The 27,335-nt window shown below is 50.2% G+C and overlaps 1 protein-coding gene across 7 annotated transcripts; it reads right to left on the bottom strand.

Annotated features, from left to right (window-relative positions):
• Positions 1 to 1,032: 1,032 nt before the first annotated feature.
• Positions 1,033 to 27,318, bottom strand: LOC110342329 (anthrax toxin receptor-like). Of its 7 annotated transcripts, XM_040747711.1 has the most exons (19): positions 26,724 to 27,318; positions 25,303 to 25,417; positions 18,716 to 18,787; positions 16,534 to 16,609; positions 16,353 to 16,420; positions 14,722 to 14,803; positions 14,604 to 14,637; positions 13,671 to 13,750; positions 13,521 to 13,589; positions 13,178 to 13,255; positions 13,031 to 13,091; positions 10,967 to 11,071; positions 9,632 to 9,701; positions 9,037 to 9,133; positions 7,430 to 7,807; positions 6,883 to 6,921; positions 5,598 to 5,732; positions 3,745 to 3,822; positions 1,033 to 1,350 (listed from the first exon to the last, which is right to left on the bottom strand). In XM_040747711.1, exons 1-19 carry the CDS (start codon positions 26,803 to 26,805, stop codon positions 1,132 to 1,134), a joined length of 1,938 nt encoding a protein of 645 aa, XP_040603645.1. In that variant the 5' UTR covers positions 26,806 to 27,318; the 3' UTR covers positions 1,033 to 1,131. The 7 variants fall into 7 exon arrangements, with proteins under 7 accessions (XP_040603645.1, XP_040603642.1, XP_040603643.1 ...); XM_040747708.1 differs by lacking the exon at positions 26,724 to 27,318 and having other exon boundaries at positions 25,303 to 25,761; XM_040747709.1 differs by lacking the exon at positions 26,724 to 27,318 and having other exon boundaries at positions 9,037 to 9,115; positions 25,303 to 25,761.
• Positions 27,319 to 27,335: the final 17 nt, after the last annotated feature.

The raw sequence follows: 27,335 nt of genomic DNA, 5'->3' as shown, positions 1-27,335 counted from the left end.
CAGCAATCCTCCCTCCAAAAGAGAATTCTGTCTGCTGCTTAGTCCAGGGACAAATATCCGAGAGGCCTGACAGAACTTCGCTCACTGATGGCTAAGCTGGCACAGGTGCCTCTTTGGGCCAATTCTTCCAGAAAGTGCCTGTGAGGCCAAAGGACACCCTCAATGGCCACCCTGTTACCATCTGTGTCTTACCTTCTCCCAAGGAAGCCTGCTATGAGGTCCAGTGGTGCTAAGCCATACCCTGGGGTGGACGGAAGGGGTGACAAGGAAATAATGCTATCTGCAAAAGAGGTCTAAGATAGTTACTGAATGTAGAAATGACTTACAGGGAGACGGGAGCTCCGGGAACATGGCAGGCTTCCAAGAGAGAGAGCGTTTTCTTTCCCTTTCCTTTTATGTCCCACCCGTCCCTCGCACCCCTGCCCATGCCTCTTGGGCTCACCCCTACAAAGGAGTGTTGACCTATGTGAAGATATTGACCATGTTGACCCAGCTTAAGAGCCACAGCCTTTTCTGTCAGCTCCTGTGTGTCCAGCAGCCGGGTAGTCACGTGGAAACGATGGGCAGGCTGGATGGTTGAGCGCTTCACACAAGGCACAGCTCCCATGGAGCACATTTGATACTGACAAAGGCACAGTAGAGATGTGTCTCCTCCAGATAGTCCTCTAAAATCTGCTGGACTTGGGGATGGCCTGGCGGGTCTGGAGAGAGAAGTCTTGGTGCTGAAGTAGCATTGCCTCCCTCCAGGACATGTAAGATAGGAGTAGCCTAAAACTAGGGACCAGGGTCCCAGGCCTCAATAGATGAGACATTCAAAAGCTTTCCTTTATAAATATTGAAGGAAAGGGACTAAGCTAGTCTTTGTAACTCAAAAGCTGGGAGGAAGAGGGTTTTACAGAAATGTTTTCCCTTTTGAGGCAGATAAAGACAGAGATGTCAGAAATCATAGTGGCCTTTGTCCAGTCACAGGATGCTAGAGAGCCCTGTTCTGGCAGGTGCAGCAGATGACAGATTTGTTAATGAGTAACATGCTCCAGTCTAGTATTTCCTTTATTAAAATGCTAGCCCTGATACCCAGAATACAGCAGGAAAGACTTCCCAGTCTTGGCTCCGTGGCACCTGAGAGGTTCCCTACATAGGCGGGAGTGACAGGTGGGCTCTGGGAACACAGGAGGGAGGGGTGAGCAGCTGCAACCTGGATGGGTGCCTGGAGCAGCTGCTTAGGAACTGGTGGCTCTGAGAGCAGGAGACTAGAGGCAGATGCTCTCGGCTTGGTGGCAGGCTGACCCTGGGGCTGCAGGGGTCCTGAGCACAGAGAGCCTTCAGGAAGGCAATGTTGGTGCACCGCCCCTGCAGGAAAGAGGAGAGACAGAACAATGAGGTAGCACTGCAGCCAGGCCCTGAAACCTGGTGGTAGGAAGCACCACAGACCCACAGGGTAGGTTGGGATGGCCTCTCTTCTCCCCTGGGTCCTAGAGTCCCACTGTCACTCTCCTTCCAGATCTGGTGCAGGTAGCAGGAGTCTGGATGGTGTGGAAACCAGGAAAGACCCTCACATTCCGGCCTTGACAAACTTTGTCTTTTGAGCCCTACCCAGAAAAAGGGTTTCTGTGAATGCGATCCAGGATATGAGTATGGGGAGCCATGCTAGAGACATAAGAGGAGCATATGCAAACTCCAGCAAGAGACAACACCAGGGCTGATACGGGCAGGGAACTACTGGAAGACTCTGCCTTGCTGGCTTTGTAGGTAGAGACAGGGCCTGGCACTATGGAAGCCTGGGTCTTCCTCTCCAAAGGTCACGAAGGCAAGGAAATGGGCTCTCCCACAACCTCAGTAAGGACGGGTTCTTGGAAACAGCTTGATTTTAGCTCATGGAAGTCATTCCACACTTCAGTGTGCAAAGTCTGTGACCAGCCCAGGGGGCCGCACACGCTCTGGTGCAGGAAATAGGGGTGCATTCGGGACTAAGGGAGGCTGAACCTTCCAAGGGGAAGGACTCTGTTTTCTCACGCAGCAGATGCAAGGAAGCCAGATGGGGGATAAGCAGGTGCTTCTCAGTGCACACGCCTCTCAACGCAGAGGACTCTGTCTCACTCTATGCCTATGCCCACTGGGCACAGTCCTGGGATTGACCCCTGCCCATCACCACATGCTCCAACCTGGAAGCCCTGAATCATACAGACTTCACTCACAACATGTCTGCCTGTGCGCCCCTCCGCCAGCTTTTTGTGCCCAGATGACTGTCTGAAGAGTCGTTATTGGGTCTTTTACAAAAGCCTTCCATGTCATTCACTCTAAGCCAGACCAGAGGGGCTGCTTCTAAACCTATCTGCGGTCTGCTGTCTGTAATTCAGCTCTTATGGGGGTCAGCAAAAGCAAATGCTGTCAAGTAACCCAACATCATTTACCCTCTTCATAATAGCAAAAAAAAAGCAAATGCTGTCAAGTAACTCTACGTCATCTGCCCTCTCTAAGAGAGCAGGTGGATTTTCAGAGGAGTGCAAGGTGTCCAGCTAGGAAGGCACGTGTCCCAATGTGGCCATGGGAGTGAGCTCAGCAAGGGGGATGCAGGCAGGAATTGTTGGGCAGGGTTTTCAACAAGCCCCTTTGCACTCTTCCCCTCTCTTTCTTCCCGGGATGCTGTGTGTTTATCAGAGCATGAGGAGGCACTGTGTAAGGGTGAAATACTTCATGAATCTTATCAACTAAAGAACTGTTTGGTCTACATGTGTGAATCCACTTAGATAAAACCTCTTGGTTTTTGTTTTGTTTTGGTTCGTTTGTTTATTAAGACAGGGTACTTCTGTGTAGCCCTGGAAGTTCTGGAACTTGCTCTGCAGACCAGCTTGGCCTTGAACTCAGGTATCCTCCTGCCTCTGCCTCCTGAGTGCTGGGATTAAAGGTGTGTGCCACCTGACTCTCTTTGGTAGTCTTAGTGCATTTTATAACCCAGCTTAGAGACCTCACACAAATACCCACAGGAGCCTCTATTTACTTCCTCAGACCTTGCACTCTGCCGTACGAATGTCAAGGACCTTGGACTGAAGAAGGCAAATATCCCTCTTTCCTCCGGGCTCAGGAGAGGATTCACACCCCACTCTACCAACCACTGTTGTGCAGACAATCAACTGGTCACCCGGAGCCCAGGAAGCACTATTAGGACAAGCCAGACCTGAAGTAACCCTGTAAGAGTGACCTTAGTCTTAGTGACATCCCCTGCACCCACACAAAAGCTGGGAACACCCGCCTGTGTTCTTAACCCCAGTACTGAGCAAGGCATAAACAGAGTCCGTGGGGTCACTGACAAAGCAGTCTAGTAGAAGCATCAAGTTTCAGGTTTAATAAGACACCCTGTCTCAAAACTTAACAGGAGAACAATTGAAGAAGACATGCATTGTTGACTTCTGACCTACATTCACACACATGCACGGGCAAGAATACCTACTTAACACATGTGTATGTACACACACACACACACACACACACACACACACACACGAAGTACCTTTACTGCCTGATAAGTGGGGTCACTATTGTTCAGACACTACTGTCAACCATGGCCCAAGTAACCAACCACTGACTTCCCGGTGGCTCTAGGAGGCTCATGAGTATCAGGTCTCGAGTCTTGGGAACTCTTCCTCAGCTCCTTCTGGGACTTGGTTCTGAGCCACAAAAAGCAGCCATCACAGGAAAAATCATTTGCCATTCTGTCCCTTTGGAACGGTCTTGGGGGCCACTCACCTGGTCACCAGAATGAGGCCACATCAATGGCAACCGGTGGCAGCATAGGGGGTTGAAGTTGCACACAGTCACATTGCCCTGAAAACAGACACAGGATCACGAGGAAGAAGGAGGCATGGACTCTGCCCCGGAACCCATAAGGATCCTCGTTCTAAGACACCATGCTCAAGGAATTCTGAGGAGGAGTCCACGTGTGCTACTGGAGAGAGGAGCCTACAACCTTGAGTGCCTGGGATTGTCACTGTGGGGTACAATTTAAGAATCTGGGATGAGACAAAGCAGTGTTTCTGTGGGGAGAGAAGCCAGCAGCTGACTTTTGAGAAGTTTAGTGGCCGGAGGGGTGTGTGGTGGCAAGTAGAGGCCTTTAGGGGAGTCACCATGTGGTCACGGACCTGGAGAGGGGACACGCAGGAGAGGCAGGTAAGCAGCATTTGTCCCGCTCAGTGGCAGGTGACACGGACCAGGGCAGAAGCATAGAGAGCAGAAGAGCATTAGCTCCAGGGGTTGGGAACCCCACAGCCTCATCTCTAAAGTTCACACTCAACAGGACTGGTGTGGTGGGTGGGGCCAGGCCCTGTATGCCAGGCTAGGCCTGTGGCCAATAGCCCCCTCTTCCTCCAGAGAACTTCTGTGGCCTTCTCCTCATGCCATAGGCAGGAGGAAGGCAGGGCCGGGTCTCAGCTAGTACGGGAGGCTGCAAAGGGACTCCAAGTTTCCATAAGGAAGCAGGGACCATCACAGCGGCAGGACCAAGGAAGAAGAGGACTAATACAAGAGGAAAACAGACAGGAGCCCAGGCTGCTGCCAGGCCAGCTTTCCTCCTTCAGACCTGGACCTCCTAGATGATAGAAGGCTTTGGCTGTCTGCCCCCCAGAGCTCAACTCTATGTCGGTTTTTTTGTGACAACCTATAACTCTTTGCTCTCTCTTGGCAGTAGAACCACGTAGTCAACTCCAAAGAAATTGGAGCTGGTTGATCAGAGGCACTGACCTTCTTCTGTGTTTAGGCAAATGTGTTTAGGGACTGTCTTTCTTTTTATTGTCCCTAGATTTACAAACCTCTTTGTCATTCAGTCTATCTTGACTTATCCACCTGTTTCAGAGACACTGTCAGAGATAAGAAAATGCCACTGAGGATAAGGGACTGGCCAGATAAGGCGATAGCCACTGTCCTGTTGTTTGAATTTTCTTTGGTCACCAACCGGCTCCCAAATAACAACATAGAAACTTCTTATTAATTATGAAAGCTCAGCCTTCAGCTTATGCTTGTCTCACTAGTTCTTATAACTTAATTTAACCTGTTTGTCTTCATCTACATTTTGCCTTGGAGCTTTTTACCTTTCTTTCATTCTGTAGTCCTAATTTCCAGTTTTCTCTGTGGCTGGCGGGCTGCCCCTGGCATCTCCCTGTTTTTCCCTTCTCTCCCTGTTTCTGTCAAACCTAGATTCCTCCTCTTACTTAATCTCTTTGCCAGGAAGTCCTTCTTCTACTCACTGCCTTGCTATTGGCCATTTAGCTTCTTATTGGACCAATCATGTGCCTTGGCAGACAAGGTAAACAAATGCAACACATTTACATAGTTAAACAGCTCATCTTTACATAGTTAAACCAACATCCCGTAAGCAGATGTAACACATCTTTACATAGTTAGACTAACATTCCACAACACCGTCCCAAACCCAGGATGCTGCAAACGAGGAGGGCCTGAGCTGGAAGAGGACAAGTGCTCTGCCCCCCCCCGCACACTCTCCTCCCTAGGGACTGCATGTGGTTGTTCTCAGACACATATCAGTTCGGATCCTGTTCACGGGAGATGCACTCTCCCACACCCAGGCACCCACAGGGCCCCCTCACCTCCATGTCTCTGCTCACATACAGGCCACCACAGGTGCAGCAGCAGACGATGATAATGGGGGACGGAATTACAGGTGGTGCTGGTGCTGGTGCCGGGGGAGACACTGGAGCAGACGGTGGCTTCTTCTCTCTGGGCTGACAGGAGAGGAAATTCCTGTCTGTCCCTGTCTGTGCTTTGCACAGCGCTTGGCACTGTGAGGCCACTCAGCTATTGTTTTGGGGTGAATGGAAAGATGTATTCCACACCCGAGGGGCGTCTTCCACGGGAAGATGTAGGGAGAGATGCACCTGCAGCTTTAGCCACACCCCAACGGGCATGGCTACAGGTACATGAAGGAGAGGGGAATAAATAGAGAGAGGGCCGCCTGGCACTCTCCCCTTGGATGCTGGCCACGTTTCAGAGAGCTTCCTAGCTTCCCAGTTTCTCACGTAAGTTACTTCTATCTGAGTAAATAGTCTACTACCTTTTCCCGGCATTCTTAGTGTGACTCGTTGACCCCTCACAGGGAGAAAGGCAGAGCTCCCTCCCCACAGTTTTCAGATATGGAGCTTAATGAAATAACAGCAGCCCACTTCTGAGGCCAGCCTGGCTCTGGCGGAAGCCTGACCTGGTTGCTCTACAGTGAGCCAGCAGTAGCAGGTAACTGTCCCATCTGTCTCTGCCCTTTGAATAGGCATCCCCACCCACCCAGGTCACTGCTCCCATCCCATCCCAAACCCAGGCCCCACCTGCCCCGCCTCTCACTACGACTTCTGGTCCTCACCCAGTGTGAGCCCCAGATGCTCACCCACCTTGTTCCTGCACTTCCCTGGGGACATCCCTCACAGCTCAGGGCCACTGGGACTCTTTCATCCTCCCTATCCCTCAGGAGCCTAGGCTGATCCCAGCCAACCCCTCTACTCTGCCGGGAGATGGGGATGAAGACAGATCTAATAGAGTAAGAAGACCTCTAACACGGGGATGGGCCCGAGGACTTGACAGAGACGCCTGTTCTCAGGAGCCAAGCTGCAACCTCAGTATCAGAGTCCTTTGGGGCCCCCTGAAAGCCACGGAGTCAGTAGGAACAGCTGCTCACACTGAAACAGCTCTACAGGGTGCTTGCTGATCGTGTGGCCAAAGGCAGGAGGCCCTGAAAGTTTGAGTGGTGTCACCTTGAGCCCCTTCCTAGACCCTCTGAGACCCTCTGACCTTCTTCCTTCCTGAGTACAGGCAGGTGTTCGATGCCTGTTTGAAGGCTATTGTCCATAGGCATGTGACAGTGTCAGCATCCACAGCATGACTTACCTGTGGCTGGGGCTTAGGTGGGGGCAGCTCCTCGACAGGCTGGAAGGTAAAACAGACAAAAGAAGCTGGCTTGTACAGAATGGCTCTGCCTCAGCTCTGCAGACAGGGGCGCCTGATCTGGAGCAGGGGTGTACAGATCCTGCAATTGGTGTGGGTGCCCATGCCCGGGCTGCTGTGTGCTGCAGGCCACGCCTCATCTAGTAAGTCCCCACCCTTCTCTGCAGGTGGTGAGCGATGAGCTGGGTCCAGGTGCTGATCCTGGGGGAGCCCAGCAGCTGAATTACTGCATACCCGCCCTAGCCCCGCCCTAGCCCCTCCCACATCAGAGCCCACACCCCTTCCCTTCCTCTGAGAGAAGCTCAGTATCCTGCAGTCTTCCCTGGCCTCCACGCTGGTCTTGACTTTCTCTACTGTCCTCTGCTCCCCTGGATAGAGATGGGACCTGCCAGTTCTGTCATCCCCAAGATCATGGTGCCACCCTGTGTCTACGCTTCTTGGGTGGAGGGTATGTTCCTGGGTCCCAGACTGAGCAGGTAGGGGTACTCACCGGAAGACAGCACAGCTGCCAGAAACAACCAATCAACAACAGAGTCAGCAGCAGGGCCAGGAGTATAGGGGCAAAAATGAACTTATCGCTGCTGGGCTTCAGTTCCTCTGTGACCAAAGGGGTGGTAGGTTTGGTGGTGGGGCTTTCAGTGGTCGTCGGCAGAGTGGTCGTGGTCGGCGTGGTTGTGGTCGTGGTAGGTGTGGTTGTGGTCGTGGTAGGTGTGGTTGTGGTGGTAGATGGGGTTGTGGTAGTAGTCGTAGTCGTAGTTGTAGTTGTAGTTGTGGTCGTCCTACGTGTTGTTGTAGTTGTGGGCCTCCTTGTGGTTGTGGTTGTAGTTGTAGTTGTGGTGGTGGTTTTGGTTGTGTGCAGGACTGCACCCTGTGGTAGGGAAAGGTTACATGCTACCGCCTCCAGGAGTACGTCCTGCAGAGACCTAGGGCAACTGTGCAAGGCCCTCCCTGGTATCTGCAGCTTGGCTTCTCATTCTCTATTCTAATTCTCGGACTTCTTGGAACTGATGGATCACAAGGGGCTCCTGCCTCTGGCCCTGCTCCAAGTCTTTTGCCAAAGTAAGGTTGGTCCAGGATCCTCTGTGGTCAAAGGATCATGGCCTTCACTATGGCCTCAGCTGAAGGTGCACTAGGTATGGGTGACTAAGTCACTGGGAGAGGCTGCATCTCTGAGATTGGCAGGGCCACAAGACTAAGACCTCTCTGCCCACCTCCTAACTCCCCAGCCTGGTGCTCAACCTTGCTTCCTCTGAGCCACATCTTGTGACCTAAGCAATGCCCGCCTTCATGGGCACTTGGCAAGGTCAGAGTTCTCAGCTGCCTCTGGCTCAGGCTCAGACCACAGAACTTGAGGAATGGGAACTACTCTCCCAATCTGAGAGTGGGCTGCAGCCTGTCCAACACTCCTGAGTCAGAGGCTGTAGAAATCACTGGAGGAGGTGCCTGGGGCCCACGATCGCCTGCCCGAAAGCAGAGACCGCTTGGACGATGTAATGATAGCTGCTGCTGGGCACTGAAGACATGGGGCTTCTCTGCCTCGGGGCTTATGTCTGGCAATGTTAGTGGGGGTGAGTGATGAAGGAGCAGAAACGAGTTTTCCCACCCATCCTGAGTGTGGATATGAGGAATGAGCCAGGCAAACCCAGAGACGCCACTCAGCTCTGTGGACTTCTTATGAGCCAAGAGAAACCTTTCATGTACACACTCTTCAGTCACATTGCGCTGGTCTCTGGTGTCACCAAACGTGATTGAGGGTAGGGGGCATAGAGTGTGTGTGGGGCCACAATAGTGGCCATGGCTCCAATTCTTTGTCACACATACCCTGTCTGCCAGAGTGGACTTCCATATTCCTGGACCTGGGACACCCGTGTGGAAGGGCCACACACCCTAGACAACATGGAAAGACCCTGGAAGAAAGCTTGGTTCATGCCTTACTGACCCTTCCGGAAACTAGGCTGGCTCACCTAAGTTGCTTGTGTGTGCAAAGCCGCCCTCGGGCCCTGCGTGGGACCCCTTTGCCCCTTTGCCCTACCAGGCAGATCTGCACCGACCCGAGGATCTGCACAGATGGGGTTGCGGCCCCACCCCGGTACTCACACATAGCTTGCTGGCAACGAATACGTTGTTATTCATGAAGTTTCTTCCATTGTCCAGGCTGAGTAGAACAGAGATCACTCTAACACAGAGACAGACACTGGTGACAAGGACCTTGGGCTTGGCTTAAGAAATAGCCTCAGTTCTTGTTGTGCTTATTACACTAAATTTCAGGCACTCTCAGCTGCTGGAGAGTGGACTTGTGCGCAAAGAGAGCTCATTTTCAGAGGACCTAGGAGTGAACCTCTTCAACGATAGTGACGGACTGCAGATTAGACCATGAGAGACACCTACATCACATGGCCTTTGAACAAAGGCATTGAGCTAAGGCATTAGGGAGAGGCGCCCGGTATCACCACACTGACTTGCACCAGAGAGATGATCAGAGAACATTCTGGTCATTAGTCCCATCACCTCCTGCATCCTGCCCTCACTGAGCCTGAGCACTGTGCACCACTCAGCACCGGGGAGGGACAGGTAGGAGGGTCCTGGAGCCTACCTGCAGGCAGACAGGTGCTCTACAGCAGAGGGGCCAGCTTATATGTCACACTATGCTGGCAAACACTGACCTCTTCCCTCCAACAAGGGCCACACTTACTTTCCTGGCAGCTCTACGATTGGTCCAGGACAAGTAACAGTAGTCTTGGTTAAATTGATGGCTTTTACATCTAAAAGAAAATGACAAAAGCACCAAGGATGTGTCCTTTCTACCATCGCCACACTCCTCCTGCAGAGCTGACCAATAAGCAGCAATCTCCTCCTTACCTTCTTCAATCCAAAAACTGCTGGCAGGCCCCAACTCTGCCCAGCACCCCAGCATCCGTAAAAGCAGGCAGCAAGAGCCCCTGCACCTCAGGGTTCACCTACTGGGGACTAAGATCACACACACACATGCACACATGCACACACGCACACACGCACACACGCGTGCACACACTCACGGGGTGGGTGAGGAGATTCCGCAAGTGAGAGAAAACATGTGCCATCTGTCTTTCTGGACCTCAAAAATTTTGCCTAACATCATGATCTCCTGAAAACTTATGTGATTTTGTTTTTATTTGTAGCTGATAGAAAAAAAACATTGTTTAGAATAAGTGCAGTGACAGTAAACAAGATGAAGGACTCAGACAGGGAAATGGGAGAAAAGGGAGTTTTTAAATAAGTAAAAGATAAATAAGTAGAGAGTAGAGAAGGAAATTAAGGACAAGGGAGAAGAAAATACTGTGAAATTAATAAAAAGAAATAAAATATCAAACAAAGTTCCCTAAAATGAGAAAATTTGAAAACACATTGACAATTAAGTGTAAGAAGGAAAGTAAAAATTAAACCATGAAGATATAAGTCATGAGGTTTTCAAAAAATGAAGTCAAAATATTACTAAAACTACAGTAGAAAGGGAAAATAGAAAAAAAAAGACTGTCCACCACCCAAGACACCTATAGGTCCCTAAGGGATTCTGAGTAGGAGGGTGAAGGAGTCTCCCAAGGGGCCTCCTATGTGATTATCCAGTGCCAAGAGCTCAGCCCTGGAATCATGGGCACATGCAACAGTGAATGGATTCAGCAAGTTGTATCTATGCATTTATAACAGTAGCAAAGAGGAGGAGTCCTGGAATTTGAGAGGAACAGGGCCTAGGGAGACAGGAGAAATTTGAAGAAGGAAAGGAAATGATTTAAAATGAGGACTATATTAAAAGGTTGTCCATGATAAAAATGTGTAAGAATTAGATGAATGTAGGGCACAGAATAAAGCATAGAAACAAGACTTTTCCTTGTATGTGATAAGCTTAAAGGAGCACTGGTAAAGTGCCATCAAAGGAGGTGGCATCCCAAGTATCTCATCCAGGGCAATGGTCACTTATCCATACTATTCCCGTGTCCAGCAGGACGGTCGACGAGGGGGGAGACCTTCTGAGAGACGTGACCCCACTTACCTTTGACACTCATATTCATGTCGCTTAAATAGAACCTGCAAATGACCTCCTCTTTACGCATGGCAAAGTCAAAGCCATGTCCACGAAGAACCACTGGTCTTGATTCTGCAAGGACAACATTTCCATTAGGAGAGCTGGTGCTTCCTTCCTTCTGATCTGCTCTCCACCCCCTAACATGGAATTTCCTGGTGGCCTCCTACAAGGGAGAGTCTCTGTGTGAACCAGCATCCATATTGGTCCCAGCTTGCTGGCAAGCCCTTCCTTGCAGCAGTAAGGACATGCACTGGCACGGATGCCTGTGTACAGGAGACACAGAGTAGGCAGCAGGCTGCCTCTCCCCACAGAAGCCAGGTAGGATTTCCTGAGCTTGTGACCTTGCCCAGATGCTTAAGGGCCTAGACCCAGCTCATCCGTATGCCTGTGTCCTAACACTTCAGACGCCCAAGGGTAGCTGACCAAGGACTCTCCTCCCTCTTCAGACTCCCTGGAACACAGGCTGACTCAGTGCTAGCCATAGGAAACAGCCCATTCTGCTTCATTTGGGACACAGCATCCTGCTTTGGTCTTCCCTCCAAACAGCGGACACTCTGTATGTGACAAGACGGCCAAAGGTTTAACGGGTCTGTGACTGAACTGATGTCTGGAGGCACCTGTCCCACTGGAGACAACTCATGTTTTCATCTGGGGTTTGTCACTTATTTCCAGACACCATGGCCTTTTTGTCCATGGGACAATTAGAAACACCAAGGAAGGCTGTATGACTGGGCTCCTTTACCCAGAAACAGAAGAGAGCTGTGAGAAAGGAGGCTTCTCCCTTCCACTCTTCCACACAGCAGTCTCCTCTCTCTTACACAACATGGGGAAGGACAAGGGACAGAGTAGGGCCAAGAACCAAAACAGAAATATCAGGCTCAGATTCTGTCATTAACACCTGCCATCTTCTAGATGCTGTCCCTGTCACCTCTCTATCCATGGTCCCTAATCTCACTGATGGCCTGTGCAGCCTGTGCACGCCATTTCCTTCCATCAGAGGATACACTGTAGCCCCTCTGATGAGCAGCCCTTTGTCCTCCTGAGGGCCATGGGTAGCAGAGCTCAGATGTGATCATTGTCCTGTCTGCCCAAGCCAAGAGCCATGATGTCAGGATCCAGCCGCCTAGACTGAAGGGAGCACAGCAACTCAGACCTCCCTGTCCTGCCTTCTTCTGCCGGACACAAATGCCAGTCACAAAAGTGGACACGAAGCCTGAATATACTATGATCCTGACCAAGAGAGGCAGCTCTCCCAAGACTGTACACACCTGTGACCTCTCTAAGCTGACCTGGGGAGGCTGGAATGGACAGATGTCACCCTTGTCAGTTTCAGTCCTCAGGGTCAAGCATCTACCAATTCAGTGCTGAGGTAAAGTGAACATGGCTGTCTTCATAGACATTTTTGTTGACACAGAGAGTCCCTTACGCTTCTAGTAACACAGTAGCTGTCCTCTGTTCCCAGTTCTTTCTCTTCATCTCTCAATGTGATTGCCACCAAGCTACTGTCCTCGTTTTGTGAGTGTGGAATGCTTGACTTCTCTGGAAGGAACCAAGCTTCTCTGAATGGACTGGTGGCTCCATATAGGTTTCATTGAAAGTTTTATACCCTTGTTCTAGCTTAACAATGACACTCTTGTTATGAGATAAATAAGCAAGTAACTGTACATGTATTTCTATGTCATCACAGCATGTACCTTCCAAATGTACATTACACTATACCCGAATCATAGTTATCCCATGCATGCTCATTGCCCACATATACACATACCATACTTATCCATATTCCAACATATATACAGTCTTTGTGTACACAATACCTTCAAATATGCACAACCCAAAATCTCTACATAAAAATACATTATATAATCAAAACACAAAACCCATAGACACAGAATTATACCATGTAAACCAAATGCACCAAAAAGTTTACACACCATCCAGAAATTGATATGCATGCCTACCACTCACACACCACAAACATATGTGCATGCAACACATTTGTCAGTGTACAACCGTGTCCTCAGCTCTTACCTCTGATACATATATGGGGGGTGTCTGTAGATTTAAGGGATGGACAGACCTTGGAAGCTATCTGGAACATAGAGATCAGTAAACAAGGTCAGAAAAGTAAGCTACAGGAATCCTGTGCTCGCCTCTGCCAATACCCAATGCACTCACTGGGAAAATGAGGTCCTTCAGGTATTCAGCTTTCTTATCTGTAAATGCATTTTCTGGATTTTCTGCAAGTCCTATTAGCTAAAAGAGAGAAGTGGCTTGAGCATCCAGCCAGGAGTCATTTGATTCCATCATTGCTCAGAGACTGGCTTCTGCCCACAGCCGAGGCTTTGGAAACAGTGAGCTCTCTCATCACCCTACCTGGGAAAAGAGTCTCAATCATGTTTGCCATCCTGCTGCAGTGGCTGGCCTTTGCCTACACCACCGGAGTAGACGAGATGACTACCTCTGGGAGAACTCACTTTAACCGGGGCTCAGAGGGGCATCCGGTCACCTGGACTATTACCTGCTTTCTCCTAGAGTGGCCCACACCCACACTGTATATAGTTGCTCCCAATTTCCGAGCATCATTAGCCTAAGAGGAACACAAGGGTTACATATAAGCCACCCGCATACACAGCGTGGAGGAGACGTGGCTGAAGATGGCTGGGCTCACCTCCACCAACGAGTACTTATAGTTATCATCATCCAGAGGGCTGTTGAGCAAGCAGATAATCAGGCTGGGACGCTGGACACCTGCAGGAAAGCAAGAGTGACTTGGTGCTTGAGTTTCCAGGAGAGGCCTGCAGAACCTCTGAGACCTCAACAGGCTGTCAAGCCCAGCACTATCTAATACAGGTCCAGTTTCCTCAACCCCTTAGCCATTTGGTTCAGGAGCCCAGACCCGGAACCCACCATTCAGCCGTCCCCAGAGTGAAAAGTAACTTTGTCCACTACCTGTTCTACAGATTAGGAGGCATAGGGGTCAAGAGCAGCCTACAGAGGTGGGTTTGGCCCCGTCACTGCTCAGCCTATCCTTGAGGCTGAGGGTGCCCGGTGAGGCAAAGGAAGCTGGTGCTAACTCTGGGTGCAGTCCTGGAGGTGTACTGTCAGTAACCCTGGGCCCAGTGATCAAGACTATAAGTCAGAAGGTGTTAGGCAAAGGGATCCACATGCTCGAAGCATCTTTCCCTACTTGCCCTACCAAACAAGTGCAGTGGTCCACACCCCGGACCATGAATGCTCACTGTGCCCTGCCCCTTGCACTGCCTAACACATGAGTGTAAGAGACGGGTCAAGAGAAAAAGAATTGAAAACCAGAGATCTGGCAGCCAAGGGGACACCGAGCCCTGGCTCCATGCATAGGTCACTGTGTTTTTCTCCTTTCTGTTCACAAGGCCATCTGTAGGCCAAAGATCTCAGCATGAGCGACACCCACACATAGCCATATGGGGCCTCCTGCCCTTCTCAGAAGCGTCACAGACAACGCTGTGCTCACGGAGGCTTGGGGCTCAGATGGACAAGCACTAGAAGAGGCCTGGAGATTTGCACTTCCCAAGGGAACCGAGGCTCTGTGGGGACCCACCCGACTAAAGCGCAGGCAGCTCACCTCCCGAGTTGACCTTTTTAATCTGATTATTTGCCTGCAAGGAAAGCAAAGAAAAATGGGAGACATTGTGAATTGACCCCACGGCACTGGATGCATATGGGACTCAAGCCCTCCACACCTTCCACAGTCCTCTGTAAACATGCTCATGTCCTGCGGGGATGCTATACTTCACTCTTCCAAGACCCTTGAGGATTTCTTCTCTGAAAAAAATCAAGAGTAAGGGTGACATGAAGACTATGGACAGTGACAAAACATCCCCAAGCTTTCTCTGCCTCTGGTCCCATGAGCACAGAGCCAGCTTAGGACAGGAGACGTTCTAGCGAGTGTCAGAGCCAAGGACTCTCATGAGGACCCACGATCGGAATTGGAACCCTGAAGCCAAGATCACCCTTCTAAGCACTCTGTTACTCAGTGGGCGGGGCTGAAGGGGCCTATGCCACCAGCTGAACCGCTGCCTGGCTCCCATCTCCACTGTCACACAGCCCTGGCATGACTCCCTCCTCCAGTCTGATGAAGGCAGCAGCTGGTCTACTTATACCCCAGGCCAACTGTGGACTCCTCAAGCTCCTGACAGAGAAACCTGAACCCTGGGAGTCGGCCCTGAGGGCTGTCCGTAACGCATCTCTGTTGGTCCCTGGGCTAGAAGCAGCACAGCCTGTCAGGTGCTGTTAAAAGAGAGAAAACACACTGAAGCAGGCAGGCCTGGGTCTGGTAGCTGTTCTGGGACAGGAAGTGGGGTATGAGGATAATCTAGTGTGACAAGGCTGCACAAAACACAGCAAGATGACTCACGGGGGCTCTGAGGTGGGCTTCCTATGGGAGACAACGAGATCTTGCTTTGAGCTGAGCTCTGAAGACTTCCTAACCCAGCTCAGACTAGGAAGTATGAGGGTAACACCCATCACAACCTGCAATCCCAGTCCAGCCCCCACCCATCTGCTCAGCTCCTACCGCCTCTCCGGGAATCCTTCCCAAAGATGTTCTCTCTGCCACCTCATACCCAATGGGCCTCTCAAGTGCAAGCCACAGGGCACATCAGATCTTTCCTGGACTCTTGGAGTCAGCACCCTTGTTGCTTTTCCCAGATGAACTGGAGTCATCGTCTCCATAGGTGTGGGACATGTCATTGAGCCTGGCTTTTCTGCCAGGCCCTCGACAGGGCTTTCCTAGACCTCTGCACAGCCCTAATCCTAAATGTCCCGCCTCTTTCTCTCTGGTCCTTTTGCTGTGTACCAAGTTCCAGGCCAGGCATCCAAAGTTCTTCCTCCCACAAGGCCCAACATCCTTTCTCTGGTACTCTGCAGACAAGTGGGTCCCCTTCCTCTTGGGTTCCTGCTCCTCATATCTGCCTGTAGTGTGCAGACCAGCCTGGACTCATGCTCCCACCCTGGGATTCCCCCTCCCCAGAGTGGCCTCAGCTCTCTTTCCCTGTAGACCAGAACCTTCCCCCGGTTCCCAGCTATCTCCCTATCCCAGTCACCCAGGCAGAGGATGGCCTTTGTATACAAAGCCAGAGTTGTTCAGGCAATCTGCTCCAGAATGCAGATAACTTCTGGAAGCACAAGATTATGGGTTCCAGTGAATTCGAGGGGTTGGCAGGATGGAGTTAGCAGTGAGGATCAGTATGTAGGCATATGACAACATACTCTGTGGACACCTGTAGGAGCCCTCATGGAGGTCTCTGCAAGCCCTCAGTTCCATGGAGGCCCGAAACACCAGGGGTTAGTTGGCCTTCGCATAAACACTTACCTGTCTCCAGTGATGGGGAGGATGATGTTGCCCTTACAGGAGTAGGTGATGATGGACACCCGCAGGTCCTGGCTGGGAGGAAGCAGTGTTTATGAGAGGCCACCACCTCAACATGATGTCATCAGGGTGTCAAGGAAGGCACTCAAACAAAATTCTCTTCTCCTCATCCTCATCCCTTCACCTTTGAGGCCTTATCCAGTAGGCATCCCACTGAGTATATTTCATGAAAGATTCTGAAGCCTATGGAAATGTGACCCCTGAGAAAGAGAGGCAGCCGAGTCAACCCCTACTCCATCCCTGTGCTCAGACTCATGCACACTTTTATGTGCTCACACTCATACACACACTCATACACACTCATGCACACACTCCTATGTGCTCACACTCATACACACTCATGCACACACTCCTATGTGCTCACACTAATGCACACTCATGCACACATTCCTATGTGCTCACACTCATACACACACTCATACACACACATGCACACACTCCTATGTGCTCACACTCATACACACTCATGCACACTCATGCACACACTCCTATGTGCTCACACTCATGCACACTCATGCACACACTCCTATGTGCTCACACTCATACACACACTCATACACACACATGCACACACTCCTATGTGCTCACACTCATGCACACTCATGCACACACCCCTATGTGCTCACACTCATACACACTCATGCACACTCATGCACACACCCCTATGTGCTCACACTCATACACACTCATGCACACTCATGCACACACTCCTATGTGCTCACACTCATACACACACTCATGCACACACATGCACACATTCCTATGTGCTCACACTCATACACACTCATGCATACACTCCTATGTGCTCACACTCATACACACTCATGCACACACTCCTATGTGCTCACACTCACACACATGCACACACTCCTATGTGCTCACACTCATACACACACTCATGCACACACATGCACACACTCCTATGTGCTCACACTCATGCACACTCATGCACACACTCCTATGTGCTCACACTCATACACACACTCATACACACATGCACACACTCCTATGTGCTCACACTCATGCACACTCATGCACACACCCCTATGTGCTCACACTCATACACACTCATGCACACTCATGCACACACCCCTATGTGCTCACACTCATACACACTCATGCACACGCATGCACACACTCCTATGTGCTCACACTCATACACACTCATGCATACACTCCTATGTGCTCACACTCATACACACTCATGCACACACTCCTATGTGCTCACACTCACACACATGCACACACTCCTATGTGCTCACACTCATACAAATGCATACACTCCTATGTGCTCACACTCATACACATGTACACACTCCTATGTGCTCAAACTCATACACACTCATACACAGTCATACACTCCTATGTGCTCACACTCATACACATGCACACACTCCTATCTGCTCACACTCATACACATGTACACACACCCCTATTCACACCCACCCAGGCTGAACAGGCAAGACCTCCATAGGGTCCTCCCTCCCCCTCACCTCTGGTCTACTGTAAATTTCTCAGCGTCTCATCCTGACTCCAAGGAACCGAACTTCCTCTGACTTCCCCTTCTTCCCATTCTCTGCCACAGGACCCTCAGAAAACCCTCCTGCAAGTGTCCCGTGTCCCCAGTGACCCGTCTGGGGTTCAGCTGACTCGGTTGGATCTCAGCCTCGATCTTGTTCCTCTGCTCTCCACAGAACTTGTGTGTGCCTCTCCCCCAATAGCTCACACTGGAAAATCTAAAACCCGTGGCCTGGCTTAGTAAGCCCCTACGTGCTTGTTTCCAAGCTGACCAGCCCTCCCCTGGTTACCGCCACTCACCGGCCTCAGAAACCGCCCACTTCCCTGAATCACCCTAATGGTTTCTCTGTCGTTGTCTCCTCTGTCACCGAAGTGTTTCCACATCCTTGTGCATACCACCCTAACCTTGCCCGAGGTACCCTTGCCCTTTCCCATGCTTCCATGGCTCGTTGCCTGTCCTTTTCTTTTGGCCCCAAGCACCCTGTGACCAAGTGCTGGTTACTGAGTCACTGGTCTCCCTGCCTTCCCGAGTCTTGCAGCCTCAAGGGTGAACTCTGTCCCTATGCTACACCTGGCTCCCAGGCAGGAGCAGTCAAAGCTGCAGACACTTAATGGGACTGGTGTACTGTGTCCTCTGCCCTGCTCAGCACATCAGCCGGGGGCTGTGCTCCCGCTATGAGGAACTCTTAGGCCTCCCAAATCCAAGAAACGTGCCCTCTGCGCAGCAGGACACGCCCCCCGCCCCCCCCTCCCCGCATCACGGAGCAGCCTGCAGCATCAAGTCTTACTTTGACAACCTGTTCACCACCTCCACCACAAACTTGTAAACGTGCGGCCAGGCCTTTGACATGCGGTCAGACCTGGAGACGGACAAAGGAGAGATGCCTCGGTGGATACAGGTTACGGTGGACCAGACCTCTCCCCCCACCCCCTCCTGGCCTTTCATCGGCTTCCTTAGCTAGCTGCTTCTGCACCAGTGCTGCCTACCACACCAGAGCAGCCCGGGAGGTAACTTTCTCCGGGGCCAGCAATGGACAGAGGGTGGTTAAAGAGCCCCATCCGGAGGAACCGGAAGGACCCGTGTGAGAGGCCCATTGGTGTGGCTGGCTGAGCACAGCAAGGCCAGGACTGTGTAGTCTTAAAACAGGAAAGGCCCTGAGTGTTTGCGGAGAGTCTCTCTGGCTCCCCACGTGCCCTTTTCTCTGTTTCCAGCCCTCTCTCACATCAACCAGCCCGGGGGCCATGCTGTCTTTGTTACACTCTGGGGCTCTTGAACATCAGATTTTCCCCAACATATGTGGCTCCTTTTCCATACCTGTGTGCCACTGGCACTCTCTCTCATGACAGTCCTGTTGTCACATACCCCCACATTCCCCGGCATCCCCAGAGAGGCGTTTTCCCTGGGAGGTGGGCCTTAGCTGTGGCTGGCGGGTGTGGAGGTCTGTGTTAGAGCCTAGCCTTCAACCAGCCTCCACAGCGCGGCCGCCCTGGGCTAAGAAGGGCTCCTCCAGCAGTCAGTGCTAGGAGAGATGGAGGCCCAGCCCCTGCCGCCATGACATCATTGTCCCCAGTCCTCATGACTGTAACATGAATGTTCCCGGCCCCGCTAGGTCCCGCCCCCCTTCTCTGCCCCAGTTAAACACATGGATGCTTTGTTAGTACAAAGTTGTTGGCCTTTTGGCTACGGTTTCTTATTTGCTAGCTCAGTCTTAATTATTAATCCATGACTACTAATCTATGTATTTCCTCGTGGCCTTATTTTACCAGAGAAAAGGTCCCTGCCTCTTACTCCCTTGAGGTCTACATTGAGTCTGCTCAGCTTCTCCACAGAGAAGAGAGTGCTTTCCTGCTTGTCCCTGTTTATGTACAGATTCTGCCCTGCTATGTCACTTCCTGTCTGGATCACATGGTGACTTCTCTTCACTACGTTTCCCAGAATCCTCCTCGACTCCTAGTCCCACCTATCTTGCTTCCCTATTGGCCAACAGTGCTTTGTTTATCAACCAATAAGAGAAACGTATACAGAAGGACTTCCCCCGTCACGTGATAGCTTTTGTTTTCCGGTCCTGACTCTCAAATCCGTGTCCCCAGTTTTTCCCCCATAAGTCCCTGGATGGAAAGCAAGCAGGTAAAGGAAATGGGTTTTTGACCTCTGACCCACATCCCAGAAACAAAGGGTCTGTGATCCACAGCTTTGCTGGTCTTTACGTCAAGGAAGAGACAAAAAGTGCTTCGGGTATGGGGATGGATGGAAAGTGCTCAGTGGTTATCTATTCCTCTGAAATCTGAGCAGTGTTATGGAATGAATCTGAGGCTGGCATAGCCTCTGGATTTTGTCAGCTCATGTGTTTCAGGTGATGTGAGTCAGAAACTCCTACTGACAGAGAATTCACCTCCAGTGGCACTTCTGCCCACGAATGTGACTTTCCTGAAGGTTACATCATATGTGTAATTGTCACAGAATTAGTCACTTTTCTTATTGCTGTGACAGAATATCAGACAAAAGCAACTTAAAGACAAGCTTATCTTGGCCTGCAGATTGAGACTACAGTGTAACACAGAGGGCAAGTCATAGAAGCAGTTAAACCTATTGCACCCATTGTCGAAGAGCAAGAGAGTCAGTTGCTGCACATCTTTAATCCCAGCATTTGGGAGGCAGAGATGGGAGGATCTTTGTGAGTTCAAGGCTAGTGTGACTTACAGAGCAAATTCCAGGACAGCCAAGGCTGCACAGAAAAACTGTCTCAACCCCCCCCCAAAAAAGAGAGAAAGAAAAAAGAAAAGGAGAGGAGAAAAGAGGAGAGGAGGGGAGGGGAGAGGAGAGGAAAGGAGGGGAGGGGAGGAGAGGACAGGGGAGGACAGGGGAGGGGAGAACAAGGGAGGGGAGGGGAGGGGAGGGGAGGAGAGGAGGATGTGGTGCTCAGCTTGCTGTTTCCTTTGGGTTCCAGCTGAGACTCCAGTCCATGGAACAGTGTGGCCCACATTTACCAAGGGTCTCCCCACTTCAGGTAGCCCAACATGGAAACTCTCCGGTATACCTGTCCAGAAATGTGTCTCCTAAGCAACCTCAGATCCCATCAAACTAATAACATTAGCCATCACATGTTCACCCCTTGTCAACTGGACACCAAAACAAAGCAAACACCCCTTTCCTTGTCAGCTCATGGCTGTCTCAGAACACAAGATGCTTTCGGTCTAACTTCAAAAGTCCCAAAGTCTTTAACAGCCCCATCACTGCTCAAAAGTATAGGTGCAGGATCCTTTCAGAGACCAAGGCAGTGAGCTCCAGTAACATCTAAAAGCAAGCCACGTGTTTCTAACATATACTAGCACAGAGTAAAGGCTTACTATTCCAAAAAGGGCACTATTCCAAAAAGGGCGGATGGAGACACATAACGGACAGATCAGACTAAAGCAGAGTCAAAACTAAGCAGGGCAAAAATCATGCCCAGCATCTGGGGTCTTGAAATCATCCTCCTTGTGCAGTCCTTGTCCACTAGCTATGCTACCTTCAACACTCATGGCTTCTTTTTCAGGTCTAATCCATGCCTGCAGCTTTTCTCAGCAGATGCCCCTTGGGTGTCCAATGAAATTTAGACTTCACCTCCTCAGCTTCACATACTCTCTGGACTCAATGGCTTCCGAGAACTTTGGCACCATGGACCATGGCCAGCGAAGCCTTGCATCTTTTGTTCCTACAAGCCTGTACTACACAAGTGATGCTGCAAGCTTGTGATAAAGCTGTGTTCCCTTAGACCACAGTTCCATCTCTTTCTGTGTGCTGGTCCCAGGGAAACACTTTCCTGGGAGTTGTTTTCCAGCAAGAAACTACTGCAGTGGGGTTCCCAACATAGACTCCTGCTTCTGATCAATTTGTGATTTTATGAAGAGGGGGTCTTTGCTGGGTAGCATTTCTTTCCTATTGTTTCATGGCAGAGAAGGTTTTTTTTAAGCATGCTAGTCTTTATGCCAATTCCAACTGCTTTTCTCAGCACCCACCTTATATGCAACTTGGACTTTCTCCTTTCTCCACAGACCACACACACACACACACACACACACACACACACATACACACACATATATGTCTACACACACACACACACATATATGTCTACACACACACACACACACACACACACACACACATATATATATATATATATATATATATATATCTCACTGGCTTGTTTGTTTCTCTGTCTCTCCCTGGAGACCTAGATAAGAGCAGTGAGCAATAACCATGGCACATCCTCTCAGCCTATGGCATGCTATCCTGTCTTAAAACTTCTTCCACCAAACAAATTAGTCCCTTACCTAAAAACAAAACAAAACAACAAAACAGTGTTTCATATATCCTTGACTATCCTCAAGCTTGTTATGTAGAATGATTTTTACCCAAAATCTTCTTGCCTCTAATTCCAAGTGCGGGACTTAGAGCTAGGCACCACCAAGCCCCCTTTTTGCAGTCTGGAAATGGAACCAAGGGTTCTATGCATTTTAATTGAGTGCTCTACTGACTGAGCTACATTCCCAGTTCTGTTAAACACTTTTTCTCACTCAAGTTCTCAGAACACATGCATAATATGCCATGAATAAACTCTAGCCCAGGTCCCAGAGTCCTCATCACTCTCTGAAACCTCAGGAGCACATCAACCACTTTACTGCATATACCTTGGATTCTGGTCTTCCCAACAGCCACGGGAATGACCCATGAAGCTTTGTTTACAGCATCGTGGGCATTTTCTGGCCCAAATTTCAAAATTCTTTTTACTATTACAAATCAGTTCTAAAAGCTTTAAAAGTCATATGATCCGGTTTCTCACAGCAACTAAGCCACTTCTCACTAGCTGGAACCAAATCACTGACAAAGCAATTTCAGGGTTTATTTTGCCTCCGGTTTGAGGGTGTGGTCCATTGTGGAGGTAGGAAAGTTGTGGTGCAGAAGCATGGAGCAGCTGTTCCCAATGTATCCTCAGTCCAGAAGCAGAGAGAGGCTGACACCAGTGAGCAGCTTGCTTTCTCCTTTTTCGTCCATGCTGGGACTCTAGGTACACAGTGCTGCCACTTTCTAAGGAGAGTCTTCCCACCCCAGTTAGCCCAATTAGAAATCCCCCCATACTCATGTCCGAGGGATGCCCCTGAGTGATTCTCAGTCCTGTCAAACTAATAGTCAATATTAACTATCATAGTTCGCGCCAAAGAAGGGTGTCCTACGGCCTCTGTCCAGCTCTGTGTAGAGTTGATGAACAAACTCACTGCTACATGACCCTAACACTAGCAAGACTATTGTCCTCATGGTACTCTGCACCTACAGGTAAACCCCGTGATATCAGCGAATCTCTACAACAGAGGAAAAACAAAGCTCTGAAGAAAGGTAGAGTCAGTTTTTTACAGTATTCTCAGCAACTATGGGTGAATCTAGAACTTTATCCAAATCCCATGTACTGCTCATTGCTTCCGCACACCCCGTCTCCATTGTGAATGAGTAGGCTTTGACTATGGAAACTAAACGCCTTGCAGACTTTGCTCTGGGAAGCTCCCAGACTAAGGCGCCAGATGAGTCCTTTTCCCTAACAAGAGGTGACATGCTTTCTGTTTTTGTCCCTCTATGAAGAGTGCCTTCCCACTAAGGCTCACAAGGACCCTGCATGTCTCTCCTGCTCATGGACTCTAGAAGTTTTCAATCTGAGATTATAGGAGGAAGATATGGATTCTAGAACTCAAGACAAATCAAGGGTTCAAGGGCAATGGGAAGAAAGACCTTACGACAGACAGGGGCCTAGAACTTTGGGAACATTGTCCCATTTGTGTATCAGTGCTCATCCTTATATGAAACAGTGATCAACTGGCACCTGAGGGTGGCTTTTGTGGCAAAATCTGAGACCTAGTCATAGTATTGAAGCATGATGGGGGAAAAGGAGTGTGACAGAGTCATTCAGGAAACCAAACTGTGGAAAAGCTAAGAGCTCTTTCCCTTTAGTTATCAGTTGCTAGAGGAACTATAAACCTCAAACATAACAGAAGGTACTAAGTATAATCCTATTAGCACAAACAAGGCCATAATACATACCCAATAGGAAAGACCTAGACTTGCATGTTACTGCCTTGAGGGAGTGGGATCAGAATGAAGAGTTTGACAGGTGCCTTGAGGTGTGATACTCATTATAGTGTTGAACATTAAATTTACCCTCATTCACCTGTAAAACAGCAGGCTGTGCTAGTGAACATGGCACATTAACAGGTGTATAATTAATGATATTTCACACCCCTGTCTGTGCCCATAGCCTTTCCATCCATCATAGAGAAGGGTTCGTTCCCTTCTGTACCCCACAGTGGGGTCCAGGGAAGTAGGTGGGACAAATACAACAGGATGGCAGCTAAAAGGGTCACTCTATAGAAGGACTGGCTCAACCAGGCTGTCACCCCACAGCTCCATAGGGCCCATTCCCATCTGGCCCTGATACCCAAGGGAAAATGCCAACCCTAGTAGTGCTAACTATCAAAGGAACAGGATGTGTCTGCTGGTTTTGGAGTCCCTGGGCTGGGTAGAGAAAAGGCCTCTTTTAGAGTAGGGAGGCTCCCTAAGTTGCTGGCTCAGCTTAGAAACAATAGGCTAGATCCACGCCTACTCGCCAACCAGTGTTCAAGGAGAATAAGAGAAACAAGATGATCCAAGCCAGAAATGATGAACAGAGCCCAGTCTTGTCACCAGAGCCCAGGAAACCCAGTCTTGTCACCACCAAGTGCCTCAGTCACTTTGCCAACCCAAGAGCACACTTCAAAATAGAAGCCCCAAGCTCCTTTGTAGCCCAGGATGTTTGAAGACACAAGCAAGCATTCAAGAGATCCCAGACACAGCTTCCCCAACCTGGCTCTGGTTGAATGGGCAGAAAATACAGCCATAGCCTGCCAGGAAATTCAGAGAAAGGAGTCCAGGCTAGCTCTCCCAGCCCAGGCCCACAACCTCTTCCTTCCTTCCCTTGACAGCCAAGAGGGGCCTAAAGACTAGCCCAGCCTACCCAAAGCCACACTCAGACAAACAGCACAGGGACTGTCTCTGACTCTCCAAGTAGGAGAAAGAAGTTGACTGCTTGGAATAGCTAAGCAAAGGCCATTTGGTGGCAACAATCATCTCTGCAGAGTTCCTGAGTGGGCTGTTCACAGGACCGAGAAGTCAGCTCCTAACAGCCACTGGGCTGGAGGACAATGGAAACCCAGACCTGGGCAAGACGCTACGGACAGAGCTGCAGGAAGCACTGTGGTGGCCTTCCTGACTTCAGGAAACAAGTCAGTCACAGAAGCTGGTTTCTGACCATCATGGCCCCTGGAGACGGTGGGGTCTTCAGTGTTCCCTGTGAGGAAAGCCACTTACTTATCCAGGACAAAGTAGATGTCAGGGGTGGCCTGGCACGGTTTCTCCCCCGAACTCCTTCGATGCCACATATGCATTAGGTTCTGGTCTTCATGGTGGTGGAAATTTCTGGAGCCTAAGACCAGCCCAGGGTAGTACTCTCTGTCAGGGTACTGGTACAGGAAGTTCCCTGTGCTCATCGGTGATGGAAGCAGGGTGAACAGGAAGAGCACAGAGTGAGACACCTGGGGGCAGCAGCCCAGCATTTTCTTGGTGGTCTTTGTAGGGTCCAGCTAGGTGGACCCCAGGCCACCTCTGATTCCCTTCTCTGTTGCTGCGGCCACTGCCTGCACTTAGGGAAAATAGCCCTTGTGTCCTCTCTCCGATGCTCACTGCTGCTGTCCCCTTGGTGGCCTCAGAGTATAGGGACCAGGGACATAGCTGCTCTGGGGGTATCCTGCCTCTCACTGCCTGCATGGCCCTTCCACCAACATTCTAGAGTTATGATGGGCAGGGAGGTTGACATGGTGACTTTGTGACCTGCCCCTCTGCTCAACATCCTGCATGCTGGCAGTGCAAGTGGCAGTCACAGAACCTTTGGTGTCAGATAAAGTCTCCTTGCCCTTCACCTAGTCAAGGAATCCAGACATTTTGTTAGCTGAGTCAGTGTTTCAAGGCGGCCAAGACCATGGGTCATCATTAGTGGGGAAGTGGGCCCTGGGAAGCTGTTTTGGGTCTCTAAGTCAGTCAGGAGCTGACAAAGTCTGGAAGTGGGTGGAGATGATATCCTCCTGCCACAGTCTTCTGTGAACAGGGGAAGTCCAGTTATTCACGGCCATGTGACAAGCCACACAACCTCGGTGACTTAACAACCATTTTGCTGAATTTGCAGGGTGGATCCCTCAGGAAGGATAGGGTATATCTCAGGATGAGGCTCCTTGGGAAGAGCTGAGAGGCAGAACTCAGAACTGTCTCGAAGCTTTCTTATTGGCATCTGGGCTGAAGCTCCACTCCGGCTTGGACCCTGCTGTGTTTTCTTAGGTGTGAGTCAGGAGAACCACAATCTGCTGATGGGGTTTCATGAATTCTAAAATACTAAATATTCAAACTATTCTATCACTCCAAATAAGAACTGAAACAAAAGCCCACCAGTCCAATACAGTGTGCTGTTAGGCATTTGTGCATTATACCTATTAGCCTAAAAACAATTTTTTCAGATTTGCCTTCGTGCATATAAAACAAAGACAGCAACGCTTGTTTGCCCTCAGCTGGAAGACTCTGAAACGTTTTTAGATGCATCTGTCTCCCCATTACACATCCCCTCTGCCACTGCACCTGCTGTGAAGCAGCAGGGCCATCGTGGGCTAAGCCCACCCACAATCCTCTGAGAGCCGAGGACCAAGTCCTTGTTTCTAAACCTCGTCTGTTGCAGGAGCTCTGACCTGAAGATATGGGTGATGACATAAAGTGTTCTACATTTTGACCTTGCTCCCTGCAGATACTCTTGAAGCCCTGAGCCTCCATCAGGGAAGTCCTCTCCTCTCGATGCTACCAAACTGTGAGGAGGCCCAAGTCATTCATAGATAGCCGCCATGGAGACAAGGTTGCTATGAACAGTCGCAGATGAGCCTTTGGAGTCCTCCACACCAGGCACCACAGGCGACAGTGAAGAAGCGTCCAGATAATTTCAGTCTCCACCACACAAGTCCTACCTCGGTGCTGAAGTCTTCCCAGGAGCCCTGTCACAAGCACCCTCTTACTCGATACTCCCCAGGGGTCTCACTCCACACTCCCTAAGGACTTTGTGAGCACAATAAAATGGTTCCATGTTAAGTCACCAAGATGGGGCAGCCTGTCACACGGCAGTGGATGACTGGACTATTTCCCTTCACAGAGGATGCTGGCAGCAGCACAGGATCTCCATCCCTTTCTAGACCCTGCTATTATTGCCTGGCTTGCTTGATGACACACAATTGGCTTCTGGGTCCTTGGTGACCTGGTAACCTCCCTCCCTCTGCTACATTCTTAGTGAAAAATGTCTGAGTTCCTTGAGG

This window comes from Mesocricetus auratus, unplaced genomic scaffold (assembly GCF_017639785.1).
Source record: "Mesocricetus auratus isolate SY011 unplaced genomic scaffold, BCM_Maur_2.0 Super-Scaffold_100006, whole genome shotgun sequence".
NCBI lineage: Eukaryota > Metazoa > Chordata > Mammalia > Rodentia > Cricetidae > Mesocricetus > Mesocricetus auratus.
The sequence above is the reverse complement of the archived record's forward strand: the minus strand, read 5'-3'. Positions and strand labels throughout refer to the sequence as shown.